At 41.9% G+C, this 18,106-nt stretch overlaps 1 protein-coding gene across 11 annotated transcripts in view; it reads right to left on the bottom strand.

The window, feature by feature from the left end:
* Positions 1-367: 367 nt before the first annotated feature.
* The window catches only part of gab1 (GRB2-associated binding protein 1), a 40,810-nt gene continuing 23,071 nt past the window's right edge, over positions 368-18,106 (bottom strand). For 6 of the 11 annotated variants that reach the window (XM_068321075.1, XM_068321085.1, XM_068321084.1 and 3 more), the window contains 12 exons: positions 15,524-15,652; positions 15,079-15,244; positions 12,217-12,442; positions 12,021-12,113; positions 10,546-11,225; positions 9,242-9,336; positions 8,692-8,989; positions 6,622-6,714; positions 5,553-5,646; positions 4,844-4,967; positions 2,850-2,978; positions 368-2,737 (listed from right to left, as the gene is read on the bottom strand). In XM_068321075.1, the coding sequence (XP_068177176.1) occupies positions 2,579-2,737; positions 2,850-2,978; positions 4,844-4,967; positions 5,553-5,646; positions 6,622-6,714; positions 8,692-8,989; positions 9,242-9,336; positions 10,546-11,225; positions 12,021-12,113; positions 12,217-12,442; positions 15,079-15,244; positions 15,524-15,652 (2,286 nt within the window). In that variant the 3' untranslated portion in view covers positions 368-2,578. Of the gene's footprint in view, positions 2,738-2,849; positions 2,979-4,091; positions 4,168-4,843; positions 4,968-5,552; positions 5,647-6,621; positions 6,715-8,691; positions 8,990-9,241; positions 9,337-10,545; positions 11,226-12,020; positions 12,114-12,216; positions 12,443-15,078; positions 15,245-15,523; positions 15,653-18,106 lie in introns of all 11 variants that reach the window. The other 5 variants (XM_068321076.1, XM_068321080.1, XM_068321079.1 and 2 more) reach the window with 5 other exon arrangements.

Genomic DNA, 18,106 nt, shown 5'->3' with positions numbered 1-18,106 from the left:
CCCTGTAAGACTGAAGACCTTATTAAACAAGACGACAGCTGCAAGTGACATAGGACCTCCTTGCTTTTCAGTGTCAAGATTGATGATGTGGTTCTTGCTACCCAACAGTGGTATTGCAAGATTACTTGATCCTTATGTAGGCTACTCCAATAAAAATCATACTTACAGAGATAAGGCGCTCAGAACATTTGTTTGTGGAAAGGTTTCAGAAAATTTTCAACATAAATATGATTTAAAAGAGAAATCAGACCTCACAAATTATTGCTGCGCACAGGTCAAAATCTGACCTCCAACAGGTTTTATTTTCCATTTTATTTCTTCTCATCTTTTCTTTCATTTCCAAATCACAACCCATTGACAACAGACGGCACACGCATAAGAGGTTTGATTTATTTATTACAGTTTACATTTCGGTCAAGATTCATTAAAAAAGATAAAGCATCATCGGCTTTGCAGATCATATCACAGAGACTGCAATAAGGAAAGAGTGAAGTATGAAGACGACTTAGTAGGCACATTTTTCAAATGACTGATGTTAATCGGACTGATGGCAAAATATGTACAGCAATGGTTTTTCCTTGTGGTAGCACATGCTTGGGACGTCTGGGTGAGCGTTCACAGGTTAGTAGAGCACAATGTGATGCAGAGATAAAGGCTTTCACTGACTATCAAGTTGATTACATGAGGCAGTTCATTTCAAAACCTGCATGCCAATTCACTTTTGAAATAAATTAAAGAGAGCAATGCTGCATTTGTGAAACTAACTGACCGGTACTTGTCAAACTAAGCATTTTAAACAGCCTTTTAGCAAACATTTCTCTGTATGAATAGAAAACACTGAGCTAAAAGTGGACATCCACCTGATGAAATAGAGAAATAAATTAGAAATGGATAGTTGTGTTAGTATGCATTTATAAAGTACCTGATTTTCTCGCTCTAGCCTAGGTTCGATACTTTTGCATAATTTACAGAAAAGCCATCACGTTCATTTAAAAACTCACAGTAAGTCATTCAATAATCACAAGTCTTGATACCACCGACAATAGGCACAGGATTCTACCCTGCAGAATCCACACACCTTAGGGTCAAACACACTGGATATTCCAAACAAATAAAGGACACTTTTTCCTGTTTATATACATAACACTTTTATACAGTCTTTGTACTTCCACGATCAGAGATTGAAGAATCTCCACAAACAAACTAAAATGGAAATCAAATCATGTTCAGTGGATTAAACCTTGAATGAATCCAAAGCTTTAATTGAGCACTTGGCTAGATGTAAAAATCACTGCCATTGAAAGAAAAAAGTAAACATCTAAAATTATGTCGTCCTGGATTATTTTAGTGATGAGTTTTGAAATTTGCCTTCGCAACGGTTCTCACTGGAGCAAATGTACAACCAAAAACTTAACGGGAAAAAAACAAACATGTTTTATAAATGGCCAACAATTCTTTAATTGCGTTTCAAAAATATAAAGCACTTCCAACAAGGTAATCCTCTTTCAGCCTCAATATGTCACCAACAGACCATCTCTTCAACACATTTGTCAGAATTACCTCACAAATGACCAGAGTACTTCGTCTTCCACAACATCAGGGGGTGCTGTGATGCAGTTTAAACAGGAGGTTGGGGATCCCCTGCCAGTCAAACACAAAAACAAACGTGCCACCTGAACCGGTTCTCAACAACTTTTAATCCAGTGCGGAACTTCAGGGTCATGATGCATGAAGTGAGGACCTTGCAAAGTTATTGTTTTTGTATTTTTAAAAGGGGCCTTCATATATTTCTGAACCACAGGATAAACCACTTTTTTGACTGGCATGTGTCGTTTCCTCCACATAACGGATTACTTTTTAATGGCGTTTGGTATTCGTAAAATCCACAGTCAAAAGAATTTTGGTGCATTCATAAAACAGGTTATGTTTAAATGTAGCTGTACATTAACTCCAGAGATGGGGGGGGGTCAGTTTTAGCTATTCACCACAACTTAGTGACGACATACTACCTAATTGACCTGTGATCAGTGCCGATGGAGACTGTGCTCCACTGAAACAGAAGAAACTGAAAAATCAACACCATTTACCAGCTATGAAACTAGTAGAGTGCCGCATTAACAAGTACTACTGTGATTCTGTTATCAAGTGATTTTTCATTTATACATCATAATGCATTATAATTTAAGGAAATGTTAATTCTGGATCAGCTCACCACACATTGAAAAGTGAACCAAAAACAAAAAAAATAGGCGGCAGTGAATGGTCAAACTTTGTGAGTCTGCATAAGTCAAACTCCAAAGACAAGTCCAGTCATTCCACCTGCTTTATTCTGTATACAGCTTATTTCTGGCTCAATAGCCCTTCCTAGATCTGTACACACAGTGCTGTTCTATACTGTGCAGTAGTGTAAACTAAAGACAGTTGAGTGGCTATGAACCTCCGTGGCCCCTATACAGTAATGGTGGCGCTGAGGCGGAACGTGATGGTCGGAACGTCCCAAAGCACAAACAGCCTGCACTAGTCTGAACAGGCCAACGATTTGAGGGGTAGGAGGGCGGTTTGGCCTTTGGGAATGGGGTCACTTGGTTCCTTTGGAAGGGGTGTCCGTCTCTGTGGATTGGCGGCCATCGTTCCAGGCTTCCCTGGTGCTCTTGAGGGCCTGTGTCCGTTGCTGATCCACAACCACGTAGTCGACACGCTCATCTGATGCTGCCATGCCGGTTCCGTTGCTTTTCATCTGAGGAGCAAAAAAAACAAAAACAAAACAAGATTAATCTTGAAATTCTTTTTAAATGGGCTTCTTGTAACTGAGAGCACGTGGCTTAGGATGTGGGGGCTGACATTCCTACCTTCCTAGGTGGGGTAGACTTGCCGGAGTCAAGATCCAAATCTAGGTACTCCACCTGTTTGTCTCCCTTGGGCTTCACCACAGGGCTGCTCCCACCGTCTGCAGTCATGGGTGGCCCAAGCTTGTTGTTCTACACAAGCCAGAAGAGATTTGTTTTACTCACATGGGACAAATGCTGGCGCCACATTACAGTGAAACAATGCCCATATTTCAATATAGCATTATCACAATATCCAACATCTGATTTCTAATATGTAAAGATCTAATGGATATTTTATTGACTGTGGGTTCTTTCACAAAGCATGTTACAGTAAAACCTCAACTTCAGAAGATGAGCATGTAGCTGGAGACAGCTTCTGCAGTAGAAGATGTTGCAATGAAAAAGAATTGGAGTCCAGGCAACACAGTAACGGTTAATGTTGATTAGAGCTGCCAACCCTGGAAAAATGCCTTTAGCAGCACAAGATGATTTGATCATTACGTCATTGTATGAACAGGTTTTTTGTAACCCAGTTGGTCAACTACAGGCTTCAGAGCTGTTCTATCAAAATATAAATGATGTATTTCTATTCCAGGATGTGTTTTTATGAAAATTTTTTTGAAGGTTTTTGGTCATTCTACATACAAAAATATTTTTTTGTTAGCAGAATCATTGTAAGAATTTCCATCTATTTCTCATATCTACCTGATGAATATGACTTCTCTTGCTACAGTTGAGCATGTATTAATAAGAACCCATTCAATTTGGGACTGGACCCAAATGAAGGGGCGGATTCAGGAATTCCAGGCCTTGGCAGAGGCATGAACTCTCTGACCTCTTCTTTCTGGCTTATTCTGTGGTTTTTCACAATTTTCTGCAGAATGTTTTTTATTTATTTATTTTTTTACTGACAATGCTCTGGTTTTTTTTTACTCATTACAAGTTGCCATTAAATTTTATCAGCTAAATTTCTTATATTGTGACAATGGTATAAAGAGTGTTAATTTCTAACGTATGAAGTGGAGTTATTAGAACTAGGATGGTGACAAAATTAGGGTGTAGTGATTGTAATAAGTGATGGAAAAATAAATTATAAATCCCTGCAAATTATTTTTCAAGCCAGTCCTCTTGCAAGTGTTGGGTAGGGATACTAGTACATAACAAACTATGAACTCTGATCTAATGATTACTCAAACTGGTACAGTCACTGCTGGCATTCTGACAGGGTAGGCCATGCATATCTAACCTGGCAACCCTGCTCACCTCCTCTATGGTGTCAAGTTCCTCCACCTCCCTCTTTACAGGGGTGATGGGGACTGTGCAGTAGAAGGACTCCTCTCTACAAAGAGTGAGAAGGAAGTGGTGACAAAGAAAAAAAGAGAGAACAGCAGGTGGTCAAGAACAGAATGCGGGAAAAACTGAAATGGATGAAGCCAGAGTCTGGAGAAGCCAAAGAAATGAGGAGCATGAGTGATGAAAGAACAAGCAGTCAGTAGACAATATTAAAGAAAATGTCGGGGAAAAACGGAAACTCCTAATCCTTTTACCCAAACTGAAAGAAAGCATCCCTGCTGGAAGAAACGATGTTCAATAAATGGATGGATGACTTTTCCAATTATTGTGGTCAATCAGCCATTTTAGCCTATTTTACTGAGCGTCAAATCCACTGCGTTTCAACAGCATTGTAATGAGCTGACAAAATAATGTTTCTTAAAACAATACCTGAAAAGCAAAAAACAAAGAAGAGAACAAAGGAAGCAAAGCAGCAGAACAAGAGGAAACTGTAAAGAACAGGATTGAAATGGCGAGGAGTCCGTCTGCAGCGACTAGTGATTGGTCGATTCTGATGTATGCCTTAGGCAAAGGAATTTCTACTACTACAACAGCTTGGCATTCTTTGCAGGAACGTCTGTGTCTGCCTCAAACTCCACTGCTTTTATGTTGCATCTCATGTAGTACAGAAAAAAGGGATCATGCAGCTTCTTATAATCACAGGACAGTTGTGTGCTACATACTGGGTCATCTGTGGACATATTAGATTCCATGGGTACATAATTTTCCTCACAGTCCTCGGAGTCAGTGCTGGAGGCCGTACTATGCACTGATGGGGGTCTTGTTGGCATTGGAAACCTAGAGAAACTGAGTAGCATTCACAATGTTTACACACCCACTTCCAGGTAGAAACAGTCTCTGGTGAGCACAACATATCACGTATACAGACACATCACATCACAGACAAACTACAGCAGACATAGACCTCATCCCCAGATCCCAACGAATGACATTCAGTATAAATGAAGCCTGGAGCCAGGTCCTAGACAGGCTTGTCAAAGAAGTGCTAGTTCAGACACAAAACCACTACAGTAATGCATGACGGGTTAGTGCCTAATGCTTCAGTGAATCCTACACTACAAGTACTAGAAAAGGGAATGTTCACACCAACTAACCCTTTTCCTAAAACAGAGTTGTGATGATAATATAACAACTATGTGTTCATATCACATAGAGATGAATTGCAGCTGTTTATTTTTTTATCCTTTTTTTTTATCCTCCTACTTAAAAAGCACTCCATTATGCCCAACAAGAAGCAAAGTGCCTCCCCTGGGATGGCCTGCCCCACCTGAACCTCAAATTAAAAGGCAAATAGAATCAGGGCTGCAGCATCGTGTGAACAACCCCTTACGTGGTAGCATGGTGTAGAACAAGTACTTCTCGGATACTTACTCCCGAGCGAATGAGCGTGTGACGGGTGAGCGGACCGGCGTGCAGGGCTCCTCCCATTCCGGCACTGGTTTGATCTCTAGAGGAGCAGGTCTTCCTGAAGCAAGGTACACATAGCAGTCAATCTCCACTGAGGACACACACTTAAGATGCTGCTAAGACGTTGCACACGATGCAGATTGAATATTCATAATGCAACTTCATTATTTAGTCCTTTACAAATGAATGAATGAATGAATGAATGTGCAGCTGCTCATTTACATCCCACCCGAAAATCACTTCAATCTCTATCACCTGAGTTGTGTTCTCCTTACATAATAATACTACTGCAAAGTGTAATGAGTCCTTTGTGACAGGAAATGTTTGCATGTGTGAAAATAACAAAAGCTAAACAGAATGGCCGTACACAGATTGAGAAATTGTCTAATGTAACAGCAAACAACCTAACTCACTAGAGATGCTCTGACTGCATGCTCATGTGTGCTCATGTGCACGAGAGTGGGTTTTGTCATTTTCTTTCATAGATGATATCGTGGTTCAATTTCCTTCTGAGGAGCCGTCCGCTTTCCAGACCTGTGTGTGTTTTTTGTGACGATGCTTCTGCTGTTGCAGTTAAATCTGAATGTGTGTTTTGGAAAGCAAATTATGTGAGATAATTTTTTTTTTAAAAACATGCTGAATGTTTGTTCAGAGAAATGTTCCTCGGCTGACTATGTAGAAGTAATGATCAGGAAGTACGTGGGGTGATGGGGAAAGTTAAAGACTGTTTAGGAGCTCAAAAAACCACTCAATCCCACATGCATTAAGTGCACACTTAAGAAATAACACACGGCACAACAGCTCTTATGCTCATGTGTTATATTTTTATACCTACATGAGTGGTTCTGGAAGTATAACAGTATATTTTTATTGATTGCGCTTCACATAAAATTAATCTCTATAGAAGCAGCAGGCATGAGATTCTCAACAAATCCCACTAGTGACAACATGCAAAAAGATGAAGAAGAGTTTGGACAGGTCAGAGAATGGAAAGGTTTCAGACACACAGTGGCAGTTCAGATTCAGTACCTACCCTTACGTCGTCCCCGTGGGAATTCACCTACGGTTTGAGAGTCGGTTCGCTCTAAACCGACACCTTTTGCTCTTATTATTTTAGGACTCTGACCTGATTGGTGAAAGAAGACTTTACTTATTACAAACTTTTGTTGATCACAACAGTTAAACCCTATTTTAACAACCTCCCTTGCCATGCAAAGCAAAAAGACGAGACTTTGTTGGAAAACTACACCGTCGCATACACCCAATCATCTTTTTAGTTGCAGCACAGTTATCAAGAGGATGATCGTCATGACAACAGCGGACCCATACTGCCCAACATGCACCTCGCTCCATGCAACCACGGCTTCCCACACAAAGACTGACATCACAGCTGTGCATGCAGGATGAGCTGTGTAAAAGCACTGAGAGTGAGAAATCATGTCATGTTTAGGAGGACACGTACAAAAATGCACAATTTACTGCTAATGCACAATTTACTGCTAATGCACATCTATTTAGCAGCTCCTTTGACATTAACACACTTATCACAACTTTTTTTTTTCCAGCAGTGCTGACAAGAACGGAAATGAAATGCACCACAATGTCAAAAAAGTAAGATGCTTAATTTCAGCAGAATCACATATAATAGTGTTAAAGAAGTAGAAGCGGTTTGTTGGCCTTAAGCACAGATGTTAAACTCTTCATAAGACACGGCTGAGGAAACTGAAGCAGACAGAAGTGCACACAAGATGAAGACGGCTGGTAGTGTGTTGAATTAGTCCTCAGTACAGAGGAATTTTGCATGGCTCATGGTATTCCCACACTCTACTATAATAGTAGAGTTTAAAAATATCTCATGTCAGTGCATTTCAACAACGATGTTACTCAAGACTGTTTACTTCTCTCCAGTTTCAGCCTGTGCATCATAATATAACAACATTTGGCAACAGGCTTTTTGTTTGTGCTTTATAAATAGTGATAGAAAAGCCATGAAGTGTCAGAAGGGATGGAGAAAAGGTTCAAACTATCATATATCCCTGAAAATAACGTTGGGTAAACTTTACTTCACGCTCCGGGGACCAAAAGCTATGGTGCGGGACCGATAACACTAGAGTTTCAAGGGCCTGGGAAAACAGCAGTGATGATGAGCTGCTGGAAACTGACTGGTCAAACACGACTTGGAATGTGACACTGAAAAAAAAAGATTTTTTTCTCCTTCTTAAAATGTAAGTAATGCCCTGAAACCGGCTGACGTGAAGTTTAGCATTTGGATCGTTCTCTCTTTGATAACTTATATTCGTTGAAGTCCAGATCCACTGTTTGCCAAATTATGAAATAAAAACATATCAGAATTCCTGAAATAAATGGTTCTGCAGTGGGTAATGGTCTTTCCTTAGTGACAACCGGCTCTGGATTTTGTTTTTCTTACATAATGACTCTCTGTCTCTTCAAATTTCAAATGTCTTTGCCCACTGCTCAGCTTTCCAATCAGCCCAGATTGTAATTCCCCTGGATATTAGGTCTTTCATCAAAGAGCTCCATTCACATGAAGGAAACAAAGGGGATGGAGGTGACTACTCCGGCTTTGGCCACTCTGTGGCACAGAGGCCAGCCCCCTCCAAAACGGTCTACAGGGCCTCTTGAGCTCAGGACAAAAGTGCTTTTGACAAGGAGCTTATTGTGTTGGGTGGGGTGTAAGAGGATGTAGCAGGCACTGAACAAATTCATCGAGAGGTGAAATACGCAGTCAAGCACAGACACTGAGGTAAAGGGCTCAATTTAATACACCGGACAATCAAGGAGGGGGCAAAATGAGACAGAAATAATTTTACAATTTAAAACAGCATCTAAATGATATTAAAAAATGACACAATTTTGTGCAGATGGCTTTATGGCCATGAGCCAGCACTGTGAGAATAGCAGCTGAATGTGAGACAGAGCACGGTCAGTGTTGCATTAGTGGACACAGAGCATACTGAAGGACATTCAGCGCGACAGTAAATTACAACACACACCACCTCCGCAGCAACCCCTCCAATAAACCCACAGGATACGTCTCAACCCCATTACAGATACACCTGCATGCACGACTACGTCCTCTCACCTTTACGATCGGGTTTGAGATTTCGGTCCACCGGAGGCGGCTGGCAGTCTACAGGGGGTCTACGGGGAGGGGTCTTAGGACTGGAACGAAAGCCCATATGGGCAGGTGGGGGCACCTGCTTCCCCAGGGAGGAGAACTCCATGGTGCTTGGGGTCATGGGCACATAGTTTGCTTCGTGTATGGGTTCTGGCAAGCAGCCTGAGTGATGGTGCGATGGGGAGTTGGCACTCATGGGTACATAGTTCTGGTCTATCTCCTCTGCAGACTGGCTGCCCACTGGCATCATCCCTTTGTTTTTCTGAGTGACAATTCAAACAAATTTTTTCATCAACAAAGGACAGAAATAGCTGGAATGCAGCTGCCACTAAACCTGGGTAATAGCGACCAGTAATTAAGTCGTCTTTACAAAGTGTTGAGTGGCTGACAAGCTGTTCATTAGCAGACAAAACATGGGCTGTGACAAAGGAACAACACTTACAAAGACAAAATTACAAACATCTAAATATACAGAAACTAGTATAAATAACACAAACAGACAGCAGATACTTACAAAGTAACTGTTGAAGTTTTCACTGAACTCAAATGAGCAGCTTTTGTCAGATGGGAATGATCTGGGAATGTCGTAGCAGTCCTGCGATCCAAAATCTACAAAAGAGGAAAATACAATTACTAAATGTGCACGTAAGTATTTTTATTGGACAAAAACTGAGAAGAAAACATTAGCTACACCTCCTATATCAGCGCCACGACTAACTTTTTGAGCCTAGAATGCTGTGTGTTTTCATGAATCTATAAATATGATATCAGTTAGCGCTCAGCAACTTTGGAAGAATTCAAATTTGTGGCATGTTATTATCAGCACTTTATATTCCATGGTTCTAATTTATCTATTTTTTGCTTCTTCATCAGGCACTGATGTAGTCACTAATGCTCTTCACTTCTTGCCACAAAAACCACCATAGTGCTTGTTTAGCAAATGATAGCTGAGGAAGTGGTGGATAAAGATCATGACGGGTAAAACAATCCCACACGTCACTCGTTTGGAATACAGTAACAGCTCCACATCGGCAGGAATGCCATTTTAAGAGGGTCACATGCAAGCTCCGTGAAACCTCAGGATGCAAAGCAGAACGAAATGATATAATCCGGTCTGATCACATCAGAAGAATTACATTTTTGTTCAGTGACCAAGTCTGGTTTCTTTTACCACTCTTTAACTCAGGTGAGACTGACCGCTCGAGTTTCACCAAAGGATTAAGTTCCTGTTTTGTTTTGTTTTTCTTATCTTGCTGCTGATACTTCTGCAATGACATCTGTCACCACTAGAGGGGGGAGTAGTGGAGGAATATTCTGCATGCTGCAGCCTGGTAGGTTTGATTGAAGGTTTTTTTTCCAGATGCACGTGGTCAGACGTTCTAAAGATACTACTGTCACATTTTTTTATTACATACGGAATCTTTACTAAAAGACTTCTTGCCAATTCTAGAGGACCTTCCAAGGTTCTGCTGTCTGATTTGAGTAAATATGTCTTGTGAGTTTAATGACACTGTAGTTCTGAATATGTACAACTGCTCATTACTACAAAAACGAATCCCTGGTTTGAGTAAGATTAAAATTGACAATCATCTCTTACCATCCATTAAAAAACTAAAAAAAGAGAAAAGCCAAAAGATAAAAGCTGCTCAAAAGCCTTTCGGTCTGTGCCAATGTGTGCATCATATGTAACACCACATTTGGATATTTTTCAAGATCACCAAGCATATTTTCTAATTTTGCAGGAGTGTTCCATCAACTACGAAATCTGTCTCCTTTAAATGATGAAGAAAACAACACTAAACCATCCTCAACACCAACCTTTGCGGAGGCGTGAACAGTCCACAGTGCCGATGGTATTGCTGCGTAAAGCCTTAACTCCGGCACCAGTGGGCACACAGTAGTTTCCATCTGTCTCTGAGGCTGAGCGGGGCACGTGATAGGTGTCCGTAGGTGACCGCTCAGCGGGGGCCGGCGGGGGTCCTGAGCTGGAATTTGACAAAGGTTTGGGCGGTCGGGGAGGGGGTACTACGTCTCCTCCGCCCTCTCCTACCCCTGTCGATGAAGACAAAGTGCGCGGCACCTGGTAAGTACAGTTCGCACCAGGTGTGGGTGGGATATCATAACTTATGGAAAGGTTGCGCATCTGTGCCTCCATGGAGGCTTTCCGCGATGGCGTGTTGAAGACGTAGAGCTCAGAGCCATCCCCACCGTCCGGATAGGCTGAGGGGGAGGAGGCAGACTTTGGAAGCAGCACAGTGTCCTGCGAGTAGCTGCGGGGGAGGTGGTAAAAGCCGCTATCGGTTGAAATCGAGGCACCGCGTGATGGAGGCGAGTCATAGATGGACGAGGCTGAGACAGGGGCTGGATTCTGGGGGAAGAAGCCGTTGTGCGAGGTGTGTTTTGCTGAGGAGGTGGAGGAGGTGGGCGTGCGGTGGGAGGGCAGGTTGTCATTCAGGTCCGTCTCTGAAGAGGTAGACTTGGAACATTCAGCATGGGCTCTAAGAAGACAACGACATACAACAGAGAATGACAAACCTGGAAACTCAGTCAATCGAAGTCTGACCACCTACAGGTACATTAGACCATCTTTACACCAAAACTAGTCTGGATACAGGTTTATTAAACTACAGGTCAGTGATTTAGTCAGTCAATCCTCGCCCAGTGCAAACAGACTTGTCTCTTTTGGTGTCATGTTCAATGCCACAACCATGCTGGAACGCAAGGAGTAGTAGAAATCAACAGACTGCATCCAAAAATACTTGAAAATCAATAACACCCTCCACCCCCAAGATCTGATGATGGAATAACGAGTGAGCTGCCTGGTGTCCCTCCTACCATCTAGTTTCATATTTGTGATAAGGATTGGGGGCTGACATGGGCCGCTGGGTTACCGTCATTCGTTTTTTTTCCACACTAATGACCAAATAAATGTTAAATGAGTATTTAATCCTCGCCGTGTTGTCGAGTTTACATCACAGCTGATTGGAGCAGGGGCTAAAAATAATAATATCCCTGCCACACGACACCACAGCAGTTAGCTGTAGGAGCCGTTTTTTCCCATTATGACAGAGGTATTAATAATTAATACTGTCACCTCTAAAACATGCAAGCACTGACAGATTGAACACTGTTGTTAGATAAAGTACGAGTCGGTTCTGCTTTACAGAAGCCGTGTACATCTACAACAGAGTGTAAGAAGTGCCTGATCTGTCTTTTTTTCCCCTTTTTTTTTAATAGAAGAGTGCAGCACTCCACACAAGCAGGCAGTTCCAGATGGATGGCTGGCCACTCACACAAAACCCTGGGGAGGAAGAGTCTTGCTCTCACACTCCTCCAGGAGTAAATAGTCCCGGTCTCCCTCCAGTGAAGAGAGAGGCTGCACTGAGCTGAGCATCGCACGGCAGAAAGGACACAAGATTGACAGTACAGGTGAAATGTATAGAAACAGAACTGCACTCCAAACGCGCCGACCACAGACGTACGACATACCTGTTGGGTTCAGGCTTCTTGCTCTCACAGTTGACCAACCACAGGTAATCCTGAGGCTCCTCCGAACTGGACTGAGAGTCCAGGTGTCGCACGCTGACCGGCTGGTATGGAGGTGGGAGGTGAGACAGCACCGCTGCTGGACCGACTATGTTACCCAATCCTGGGTGCGGGGGGGTGTCCACCACCAGCCCACCGATGGCTGACTGGTGAGCAGCTTTTGCAGCCTCTGGAGGAGAGAAAAGATGACTGCATCTCAATAAACTATCTTTAACAATGTCAAATCAAACCCAACCAGGGCCTTAGCAAAAGAAGCATCTCCACTTACCCCTATTTACCCAGTTTTGAACAATATTAAGTAGTTTTTTTCATGCAGTTCATATTATTTTTGCCTATTCTTCAGCTGTGTCCTGTAAATGAGGCCATATTTGTCACGAGTTGATAACGGCGGCAGCAACAGGCTCAAACAGAACTATTTATACTTTCATATTTTCATGGGTTGCCTGAACAAATCTGGTATCTTATCTTCATAGCAGAACAGAAATCGGTTGCCACACAAGTATAAATGTACTGTATATGATAATTATCTTAACAGTAAAGTGACAAATCTCCTGATGGCGTGACATGGGTGTCCCGTTTCCAACATAAAGATTTCTCTTCCTCGTGACTGTTTTGAGGAGCAAGTCAAAAAGTGAGGGGCACTAGAAAACAAGAAGTCGAGCTAAAAATAAGAATTGGGATTGGGCCAGAACATCCTAAAATAAGACACTAGTGTGCGTGTGTGTTCCCTCAGACAAACTGAAAATCTGACGGCTCCTCTCAGATATCCCGTTGTCATAGCTCACCACTCACTGTTTATTAAACTCAATCCCATTTATAATACCTCTTCTAAATAGATCCAACAGACTATGAGAGTACACATACACACCTTCACCTCTCCGTCTGATGGATTTCCTAAGTAAACCTTTTCAAATACAGCACACTGCCCAGCTCAAGTGGGAGGATATGATATACAGTGTGTGTAACAAGATTCTCTAAATTACGCTGGCACCAATGGCTAATATCAAGTCATAGCTCACCGCCGTTAATGCCGTAAATTTTCATCCTTCCCTTCATATCCGACACACACAAACACACAGACACCCACTTAAAGGCTTAATTTGTTTGTATGACTCTGAAAGCAGCACCCACACGCTGCTCCTCAGACAGCATTTCCTCAAGGTCACCGCTTTGTCACGCCGAGTTTTCAAATATCAGAGACCTTTTCAACGACTTCTGCTTGAGCTGATTTGCGTTCTCCACAGAGAGCCGCCACCGTGAGTACGCTTAGTAAAATATCTGTTTTCATTCCAGGTGTTTGTATATTCTCCTCCCACTCACTTCAATAACTGACATGGTTTTATATCAAGGCCTTCTCTCCTTACTTTGAAAGTGAAGTTCTATCTTGACAGGAGATCCTTCACTCTCCTCCCTCCTTTTCCTTTTCCCATTTGTTTATTGAAAAGCTGCAAGAAATGATTCAAACAGGGAAAGAGAAAATCCCCTCTGCTCATCTCCACCTCCCACACCGCCTTCTCAGAGCCGTCCCTCCTCTGCCCCGCCTAATGTTTCCTCCATTAATATTTGCCCAGCCGTGAAGCACTCTAGTTCGGCCGCACACAATGAGTGGAAGTTTGATCTCGCATGCAGAGAAGTGCAAGCAAGCACAAAAAAAAGAGAGCTTAGGGCCTTAAACTGTAAGGAAGGCTATCTGTAAGGGCATTTATCTTTACATACAGAACCTTGAATAGACTGTTTGCTCACCAGGGCTGTCTGAATAATAAGAATCCAGTTGACAAGGTGCCTTTGTTATCAGGGTTACCCTACAAGACTAGCAATATGAGAGGTGGAGGCAAAGTCACGACACGGAGGGGATGACGACCTTGGAGTTACTAAACCAGTGTATCAATCGCCAGGTTTAAAAAGTACATTATTCACATCAATAGCATCTTCCTGTTTCGACATGTCAGAGGGTATAAATTCAGTTAACACAGGCTGGTGATGAAAATTATGTCTAAAAAGGGTTTTTTTTATATCAGCCATCTTCAAGTAAATGCAGTCTCCAGTTGAGGGTTGAACCTATGTATGCTGATGGAATACTCTGATGGAAAATAGAAATCAAACTCACGGCTGACCCCTATTACTGTAAATAAATTCCTATGTCATATGCATTTCCTCCATTATGTGTACATGTTACACCAAAGTAAAACTTTGCAATAAATTGCAATATGTATCACAATACATCACAATACAACCATTAAGTACAACACCCATGCACATTAGTTTAAGTTTAAAGCAAATTCTTATCACACTAAAATATTTAGTGTATAATATATTTAATATATATATAGTATATATAAAATATTGAATACATGGGTGCAAGTGCATGAAGTCACACTCCACAGAGAGAAACAAAAATGATATTAGAGAGAAAGAGAATGAGATATGAGCTGCAGAACAAAAGATGGGTGAGACTGAATGGAACACAATGCTTTGATTATCCAGGACTGAGAACAAGTAAGTAATGTGAGCCTCAACGCAACACAGATCAACACATGGATGGCTAGCCCTCAGCTGTGTACTAATAGAGGCTGAATAGAGGCCTTCTGCTACAGTCAGCTGGAGCACCAGAGGAGAAACCAATTAAATGTACACTAATTAGAATTAATACTAAATAATTAATGATACATCTGACTTACAGCTGGCGATGCACACAATACTGGTGAAGTATATCCACATAAATAGCAATTTGAGCAACAATGCTGTGTGCAGCACTGGTGTGTGGCAGCCATGATGTGTGTGTAACAGTCAAATGCTGGTCCTTACCGTCATCAGTGGGGTTAAACCCACAAATGTCGCAAATGCAGCGAACCCACTTATTCATCTCGTCTTCAGTGTCCGCCACCAGGTAGAATATACGGTCGATGGTCTTGATGTCAAATATGAAGCTGTGCTCCAAGTCCTTCTTGTTAAACGTAAGCCCAGCGTCCACCTAGAGGGACAAAACATGTCTTCCATTAATGTGTCATCAGTTAAAAAGAAGGGTTACCGGGTTTTCAAGACAAAAAATAGGGTTGGGATTGGTATTTTAAGTCAAATATTCTGCAGGTTGAGAATTGAGGTTTTTTTTGAGGAAAGATTAGGTTGAATTTACATATTTATAAGATGGAATGATCACTGATGTGAAAACATGATTACAAGCCAGCATCTATAAAGAATTCATTACACATGCAGAAACTAGGAACAGGATGCCGGTAATGTAAAACCATACCTGTTCACACAAGTTGAGATCAATCACGCGGATGGGCTTCTTGGCGTGGTCATTCTTGTAGTACTCCAACACATCTGGGTCGCCTGTCAGACGGCCGCTGCGAAGAACAAACCACCGCTTCTTCCATGCCTGCAGGGTGAGCACAGAAATGAAGCCAAAGGTTATTATTTGGATTCAACAATGGCGGTTCCATTCCCAACAGGCCACAAGCTGACCAAATGCTTTATTTTTCCAGTTTAGCCAACGCGTCTTCACATGTGTCTCCACTGTCTCCCCTCCAGCTGCAGTGGGACAGTCAGAGCCAAAGGGAAGAGGCCTGACACCAGAAATGCATTGATAGAAACCAGAACAAAAGCCACTTAGTTTGGTCTAGCAATCTGATTGGGATGAATAATCAAATCTATAGAGAAAAAACACCACAAAGCAAGTAGAAGAGTTCAAGAAAAAAAAAAGAGATGATCCAGATGAAATGTGTGACCTCAGTGTCCATTAAGTATGGATGATTTAGGAATAAAATACTGCTCCTAAAGTACATTGAGTACAAGACAATGAGACACCTCATCTGAAGCCCAAATAAAAGCCCTAAAAAGGCCCCACTTAAGTACTTTCTGTTGTGTGTAGAAAGTTTACGACAAAAAATATTTAAGGCTTTGGGTTATGACCAGTATACAAACAGAACCATTAGAATGACCATTAGAGTCAATTGTAACCACGGGAACAAAAAATAAATAAAAACAACAAAAATCTGTCAAACATCAAGTAGACAACTTCAGAACTTGTTGCTGTGTGTAGAAAGCCTCATGGAGACATATCAAAGAGTTTTTGAGCCACATTCAACAGACCAAAGGTAACCGGTGAAAGGAGGCCTTTTCAAGGAGGTCATGAACTGTTTCATTTTGCTGAGTCATGAGTCAGTAGCTGTTTATTTCAGGGCTCAGAATGAGCTCTCTGAAAAACACTGGCAAGACAAACAAGTAATTTGGTGAATTCCACCAAAACATGAAGACTTTGTCTAAAAATAAGTTTTTTTAGGAAGGGACGAATGTGTCTGAAAATACCACATCAGAATCTTGGTTACTGCTATTTAAATGTTCTCTCAGTCCTTGATTTGAAACTCACCCTAAGCTTATGTTGAACTGAAACCCTGTCCACACATAGCCGTATCCTTTCGAAAGCGCAACTTTTTTCACCACGCCAAGAAAAAAATTTGCGTCCACACGACAGCGTTTTAGAAAATATCTCCGTCCACACATATCCGTATCAGTGCGCTGATCAACACGTTTATAAGCAGAACAACTCCGAGAACGACAGGAGAGAAGACCGGGACGTGTGGAAATCCACGCCGTTCCTCAGGGAGGACGACCACCATCACAGAGTTCTCCCACCAGAAAACAGCACGTCCCGGTCTGACCAAGTACTGGTGTTGGCATCTTTGGCGAGGCACGTGAATGAATGAATGAATGAATATAGAAGCTTTATGACTCAAAGAAAGAAACAGACGAGGAAATATTCAACTGTCTAGCATGTTTATCAATGCGTCTTCGACATGGAGCTGTTATAGGTCAGAAAATAGCGGGTTTTCACCCCATTCCAAACCAAATGTCTTCGTTGTGGGTACAATCTTAGCCTTATTCATAATGCTCTTGTTTTATCATCCTTAGCTGTATATCCATATGTTGGGTATCCTTTGCTCGTGGGCGAGCAATGAAGAACCTCGGACCTTTACATCCACAGACAGAATGAAAAAATGAACAGAAACCTTCAGCAACACAAGCTGCTGCTGCATACGAGATAAAACCCTATTAACATTCTACTCTACCATACTCCCACATACAAATAGTTTTCACGCACTTTATCACAGAAGGTCTCGATTATATAATCACATTCACTGTAGTTCGTATCTTGTGTGTCTTGCATGAGATGCTGGTCATTATCAGTTGACTATCTGAACTGGGGGGAAAAATCCATATTGTACACAAAGTGACGGTGCAAAAACAAAAGTGATGTTTGTAATTCTGGTCAGGCAAAGATGTGGGTGTGGAGAGGAAACCTCTCTCTCTCTCTGATACATGACAAAGCAGTCTTGGGTCGAGTTACCCTGTGGGGAACAGAAGGACTGAAGGCTTAAGTTACAGTGAAGCCTGGCCCGCCCAGGGTGAGAGTGATGACAAAGGGTAAGTAACGCATGCTGTGTGTGCTGCATTGGTGTTAGTGGCTCCCATTGTACTGTCTGACAGGCAGAGAATCTCTGTTTGGTGTTCTAATTAAGCTGGTAATAATCAAATGTTCATAGTATGATAATCATCACATTTTTTACAATGGTATACTGTGAAACTAGCAACCGCTGCAACCGTAGATTTTAGTTAAAAGAAGCTGTTTAAGAAATCAAAGAGGAGTTTCGAGGAGAATCGTCACACAGTCTGCACTGCCTTATTAACATAGTTACAAAAAGCAATTGACAATAATCCGTAGCTTGACAATCACTCAATCTGTGGACTTTTACACATTGTCCTAAACCACTGAATTGTACCACCACACACGAGCAGCTACACCAGCAGTTAGAGTGCAAACCTCTGGCAAAGT

Source organism: Antennarius striatus, chromosome 8, assembly GCF_040054535.1.
Source record: "Antennarius striatus isolate MH-2024 chromosome 8, ASM4005453v1, whole genome shotgun sequence".
Lineage (NCBI taxonomy): Eukaryota > Metazoa > Chordata > Actinopteri > Lophiiformes > Antennariidae > Antennarius > Antennarius striatus.
The sequence above is the reverse complement of the archived record's forward strand: the minus strand, read 5'-3'. Positions and strand labels throughout refer to the sequence as shown.